We start from the raw sequence: 6,359 nt of genomic DNA, 5'->3' as shown, positions 1-6,359 counted from the left end.
AATTAAATTTTCAAACCACCGAATCCCACCGCCTTTCGGAGCACGGCCAGATCAAAGGTGGCTTTTAAAGCACACCGTTTCTCTTGTCTGGGTTTGCTTTGGGCGGACTTGTGCTACGGTGGTTGATTATTTATGGTAGCTCGGTGCGGCCGAGCGACCGGAAGTGGCTTTCGAGTAATGCTCGATGATCCAGCCGGCATCATTAACGTCAATGGATGCTCCACTTCATCCCTTGTCTGCCTATCCGTTAAACTGAGGCTCCGTTTTGCGGTGGCCGCGTTTTACATTGTTTCGAGTGCAATACATTATGACAGCCACTTCACGCGCTTCTCGAGTTAATTATTTGTGTTTGCGAACATTTTGCGCAACGCCAGCTCTTTGCGGATCAGCATATGTTGGCCGACGGGCCAACAGCCGAGGGTTCTATGCAATCCTGGTCAGTACACACGAAACACGCAGCTCGTTCTCTTTGAGGTCTCGGTTTTATTGCATGAGTAGTAATAATGGGAAAATCCTCTTAACATACAAAACCGTTTGCAAACAGATTGAAGAGCTTCGAGCCCATTGAATGAATTAAAATATAATGGTAACAGCAACAATATTCGGTGGTAAAATACGAGCAGCTTTTTGATTTCTTTGAAAATACGTTAATAATGATGATTATCTCAGTGTTGCGAAAGCGTTTTCTACGATGCGCCGTCCACAAATGCAGCAGGTGGAATGCGCTTTGACTCGTATAATTTCAAAAACACGTTCAACGCCAGCTTCAGATTCCAAGAAGATTCTTCCAAACAACGTGTAGCCCACTGATGATCCAGACGCGTCAATTCCTGTAGCACGATTAGAGCATTTGTTCGATCATCTCCGTCGGAAAGGGGTGCATCCTGAAAAGACCACCACAATCCGAAGCAAAAAATTGAACAGTTGAAAAAATTGAACATTAAAAAAATCTCCCATAGTTTACTACTCACTTTCTGAGCATCCGTGTTTTGCTTGGCCTCGTTTCCATTTGAAGGAATTTCATTTTCTTGGTCCGTCGTGGAGTACAAATGAAGCATGTCGTTATGAATTTTGTACTCCAATGCATTTTCGAATAGATGCTTTCCTTTGCCACACGGCTTGATGAGCCAAGTACGCGTAAATCCCAGGCTCTGACTCAGCAACGACGATTCGCCCTCCTTCAACCGACCGTGCACAGTAATAAGCACATGATCCGGTGTAAAAATTGGCACATCGATATGAAACGAATATAAATCGAATACTGTGCTGGGGAAGGACATTAACAAGCAACCGATACGTTCGTTACCCAAAATAAGCATCGACATCGAACGGTCCGTGTTACCGTTAAACTGCAGTATGTTACGGCTGAAATGGTTGTAATTAGCTTGGGCCTGTTGCAGTGGATTCAGTGGGACCGACTGATTTATATCGAAACCACACGTCATAGAAAACTGCGCCTTTGAATGGTACAGCTCATGCAACTTATCTCGTTCGAACGAATCATACAACGAAAAGTAGTGTTGCACGAACATCTCTGCAAATTTATACGCCTCCGGAGTGCAAATATAGTTCTGAAAAACGCTGAAATTTCCCACTAGAGGACTTCCATCAAGCTGCTGCAGCATGCTAAAATACTTCTTCACCTGTTGCACGTAATCTACGCTAGAAGATACCGTGCTGCATAATGGATTGTTATCGAGAAATACTTCATTGATAGTATTGTAAGGTATACCGCGCAGATCGGATATTTTGGCGAGCTAGTGATATAGAAACGAAACACAATTAGACATACAAAATTTGTTCGACCTGTGCACAAGAAATATTTCACGGATCATATTTTCATGAAATATTTCAACACAGCTAAAAGCCGTAACATTCCGCACTACCTTCTATTAGAGCTACTTACCGAATTGAATCGTAAATCGAGAGACACCAGCTTTTTAAATTTCGATAAACTTGTCAAGGCCATACAGTTCTGCAGCTCATTGTGGCGTAGCCGCAATACAAAACAACTCGCGCTGTATTTCTCAGCAGCATAGTTTATCATGTAATCCAACGTGCTCCGGCTTCGGGCACGAAAATCCACAAATTTGTATTCATTCAGAGCTGTCTGCATAGAGCACAGATCAAGATTGCCTAAATGGAATCGCTTACTAACGAAATGCTCCAGTTTTTTAAGCGGTTTCACATCTCTATCGCCTGGGACGGCAACATTCATCGCCAACGAAAGCGTCAGTACAGTATGTCGTGACGGAATGGGCAATTTCAGTTTTTGGTTTACCAGAATTTTCAGTGCTTTGAAACATGATTTTACGAGAAATTCATCTCTTTTGGAATACGTTTTGTAATAGCAAGGGAAAAATTGGTGCGCGTCCAACAGATTAAGCAGTGCATCCAAAATATCCTGCTTGTTGCAGGTACCACCGTGGTGCACTGTCATTAGATGCCAATTCGGCGACATTTGGTACTTTTGAAAAGCCTCTAAGTTCAAATCGCTCGCAGTCAGCAATGTACCAGGTGAAGTTATTTCCACTTCTTCAACGTCATCTACATTATACAGCGCATTTACTGCTTGAGTTTGTATCAGATTCGAGTCCTGGAATAAAATGAAGCAAAAACTCAGTACTAGCTTGCCATGCAACATTCTATGCAGCAGCCTGTTTTACCAGCTTCAGCAGCTTTGGAAAGAAAGTACACAGAAGTTTCTGATGATCCGGGACTTCAGTGAGGCCATTGTCTGCTACGTACAGCTCCAGTAAAGGCAGTTCTCTCAAATGTCGAAGCAAACTTGGGTGTTTGATGCGATTGCCTCTCAAATCCAAGCTAACAAGCTGATTTGCTTTCAAACCAGCTAAAAGAGAAATATGGCTGATTCCATTGTTCGACAGCCGCAGCGTGTTAATGTGGGCGGCTTCACTCAGCACATTGCCAATTACCGAACACACAGCCTCAAATTGAGTCCTATTGCCGAGGTTAATGCAAAGCTCATCCACATAACTATGCGCGGCAAAGCAATCTAAATTCAGCATGTTCATGTTTCCGTACTGTGTCGCGTTGTCGCATCTTTCCTTTACGGCCTTCTCTATGACTTGACGGGGAAAAATTTGCCCGCTACAAAATCTAGCCGCACCCAATCGTACGCTTATCGGTAGCTCGGTTTGACCAGACTTCAGCTTCAGACCACCTTCGAACAGCTTCATTAGCGCCTGGGTACACATTCTGATCATGAAAAAATCAAGGTTAACGTACCGCCGATACGCCACCGGGAAAAAGTCACTGGTCGGAACGGCATTGAAGAGTATTTCTAGGACCTTTTGTTTGGAACAGTTGTTGTCGTGATGCACCATAACCTGATGCCAAACATCGACCCGATTGAGCAAGGTCTGATCATACTGGAGATTGGATTCGTTGTACAATTGGCTCGCCAGCTTGGGTTCGATTTCCATACCTAATTCCCCTGTGCGCATTACCAGTTTTTGTTTTGACATGCTGTGCACATTGTAGAATGAGTTTTCGTCATGTTCCTGCATATTTTGATCCGAAGCAATCCGATCAGCTGATGTGGTTTCGATGGCCATTTGGACGTGTCTTTCACGATCCAAATTTTGTGTTTCTTGAACCATTTCGTCGATACTTTTCCAGCAATCATCCAATTGCGAATTTCGTTCGCTTTCCATGGGTTCGGGTTTAATATGAACCAACGGCGTGTCTTCACTAGTAGCGACAGTTTCCATTTTGACTTTCCTTGTGGGTGGCAAGTGATTCTTGATTGGATGTAGCCAGAATTGACTGTATACCCAACAAAATTACTCTCGCAATTAGAACCAAACAAAGTTTGGTAATGCCAACTATAATCTGTCTAATTCTTAATGAATTGGCATTCTGAAACGAATCTTTAAAATAGTGGATTTATTTATTTTAGACATAGAAGAATCCACATTGCAAATTCACGCAACAGTGTTCCATACCGTTTGTGAACAAACGCGTACTGAAACGGACGTAGTTTGAAAATGGATCTGCAAATAGAAGGCAAAAATATTAACACATATTGAATGAATATGTATATAAGACTGCAGAAATTTGTTAATACGCCGGTACAACAACCCGATCAAACTGTTTTCAATTTAGCGGCACGTCAAACCAGTGTTGCCAGAAATTTCATTCTTTCGATTGTCATAAGTGAATATTTTCATAAAGATGAAGTACTACTGACAATTTTCATGAAGAATTTATGAGAAAAATCTTAAAATTTATTCATCGAATAGTTTTGTACAAATTCAAACCCAGTATATATGGTTTTGACTAGTATTCGTCACATTGAATTGAATCGATCAACATTAGACAATTCGCATCGTACGTTTCCTAAGGGTTTGTTTACATCGAGCATAAAATGTCAAAGTTACAGCATAAGCAAAACAAAACATGTCTTTCAGTACATTACAACAAAAAAAAGGATACCGAATATTACAAATTTCGCAATAGTGCGTATTTTCTAACATTCAACGGAGTTCGTTAAAAATAAGAAATGTTTTTCCTCACTTCTGTTAGAAGTATTCGCAGTGTTTATTTAAATATCCGTTGTCTATCGACATTTAATTGCAATTGGGCCGCTATTAAAACGGTACAAGAAAAGGTAGATCCATACACAAAAATTCACATTAACTGCGCGTACGACTTGAAAATCGTACCTTATGATCTACTTGACTGTCCAGATTCTAATATACTCAAGGCGACAGTGAAGCATGGTGAAAAAGAAAATAGTTTTGCCGTAAAAGTGTCAGAAAAACTTGTCTCTATTTCAAGTAAACAAAGCTCTGAAGGCGCAGAATGTATTCTTGAAGTACCTATCAAGGCTGATCTTCAAATCCATAATAACGGGAATACTTCTATAGCGGATCTGTACAGCGACGATATTTCGGTGGAAAGCACAGGAAACATCGAGACGAAAGGCCTGCGCTCCACAAACATTAAGCTATGCAGCACTGCTGGCAACATTACATGTCGTGGAATTACGCTTGCACAAAACATAGTCGCGAGTACCACTGGTAGAGGGAACATATTCCTGGACAAGCTGCAGGGCGCATCAGTCAGCGCAACCACTGAGTCGGGCAAGATTTCGGTGAACGCAAGTTACTCTAACAAAAGTTCCTTTCAAACAATTGACGGAGATTTAGAGTTGAAAAGCATCCACAAAGACTGCACCGTGCAGTCATCTGGTGGGAAAAACGTTATCATGAGTAAGAAAATTGCAACGAAGGTCGATGATAGTTATTCTTAACATATTCCACAACTGTTATGTATTCGTTTCAGATGGCTTTTACGGTACGTTAAACGCAAACATAAGCAGCGAGAACGTGTCTTTGCAACTCTCGGAAATCGTTGCCAACAGCAACATCACGGCTACCTCGACTCAGACCCTGCAACTCAATCTCGCCGATACTGTTTTCGAAACATCATCCGTAACTGTGAACGCTCCGAACTTGGAGTTGGACAGTAACATAGATGAAAAATCCGTCAAACAAAATGGAAATAGTACGACATTTGGTAAATCCGAAGCTGAAAATACATTGCACGTTAAAACGAACGGCTCCGTAGTATTGCGGAAGATGTCTTGGGCAGACAGTTTCTCCTTCGGTGGTGTAGATGCAAAAAATGAGTAACAAGGTCCTTAAAACGTTGATGTGTGTTTTCTCAGGCAGCATTTAATTATTAGTAGTAAAAAACGAAAATATATTTATTACCAAGAAGGCTTAACGTATATAAAACGCAAGTATTATATTGTAGTAATCACACTGCAAATATCATCACTATGTAATATCACTTTAATATTCATATTCCTTACCGTGAATATTTTCATTCTTTTTTCCGCAAATCCAATCGCGATATTTATCCGATTAGTAGCCATCCTTTCACCAGTAACGTGGAAGTCCATTGACATCGAAAAAATCCTCTCCGCAAAGATCACCGCTGCACTCGAAGGCTCCGTTACGTCGGCATTTACACACGTTGCACTTGCGGTAGAAAACTTTTCCCTCCGGGCATACATAGCTACCGTTCTTTTGTTGATGTTCTATTGCCTCCAGTAGATGAAGGTTGTAAGAACAAATTCTCTGCGACGATTCGCCGATTGCCAGACAGTTGATAAAACTCTGGGCTGTACCAATGGTACGTTGGGTCCGTTGATGTCCTCGTATGCTTAAAGGGGCTAAACAAAAATAATAAAAATCACATCTCGTTTCAATACACCATTGTGCTTTGCAAAACATACCCCTCACAAGCATTAGGAGTACAATTCCTGTAAAAGTTAGCGTGATATTCATTTTGTACGTTGTCGTAGAAGCTTGAGAATATACTAAGGC

The 6,359-nt window shown here is 41.4% G+C and overlaps 2 protein-coding genes across 2 annotated transcripts; one reads left to right on the top strand and one right to left on the bottom strand.

The window, feature by feature from the left end:
* Positions 1-523: 523 nt before the first annotated feature.
* Positions 524-3,578, bottom strand: LOC128722720 (nuclear RNA export factor 2). The gene is made up of 4 exons (XM_053816401.1): positions 2,667-3,578; positions 1,907-2,596; positions 972-1,757; positions 524-884 (listed from the first exon to the last, which is right to left on the bottom strand). The coding sequence occupies exons 1-4, from the start codon at positions 3,576-3,578 to the stop codon at positions 687-689; spliced, it is 2,586 nt and encodes an 861-aa protein (XP_053672376.1). The 3' UTR covers positions 524-686.
* A 947-nt stretch (positions 3,579-4,525) lies between these two features.
* Positions 4,526-5,739, top strand: LOC128722710 (uncharacterized). Its single transcript, XM_053816389.1, has 2 exons — positions 4,526-5,237; positions 5,311-5,739. Exons 1-2 carry the CDS (start codon positions 4,526-4,528, stop codon positions 5,658-5,660), a joined length of 1,062 nt encoding a protein of 353 aa, XP_053672364.1. The 3' UTR covers positions 5,661-5,739.
* Positions 5,740-6,359: the final 620 nt, after the last annotated feature.

The sequence above is a fragment of the Anopheles nili genome, chromosome 2 (assembly GCF_943737925.1).
Source record: "Anopheles nili chromosome 2, idAnoNiliSN_F5_01, whole genome shotgun sequence".
Classification (NCBI taxonomy): Eukaryota; Metazoa; Arthropoda; class Insecta; order Diptera; family Culicidae; genus Anopheles; species Anopheles nili.
Note: the sequence above shows the minus strand (reverse complement) of the source record. Positions and strands in the feature narration are given on the sequence as shown.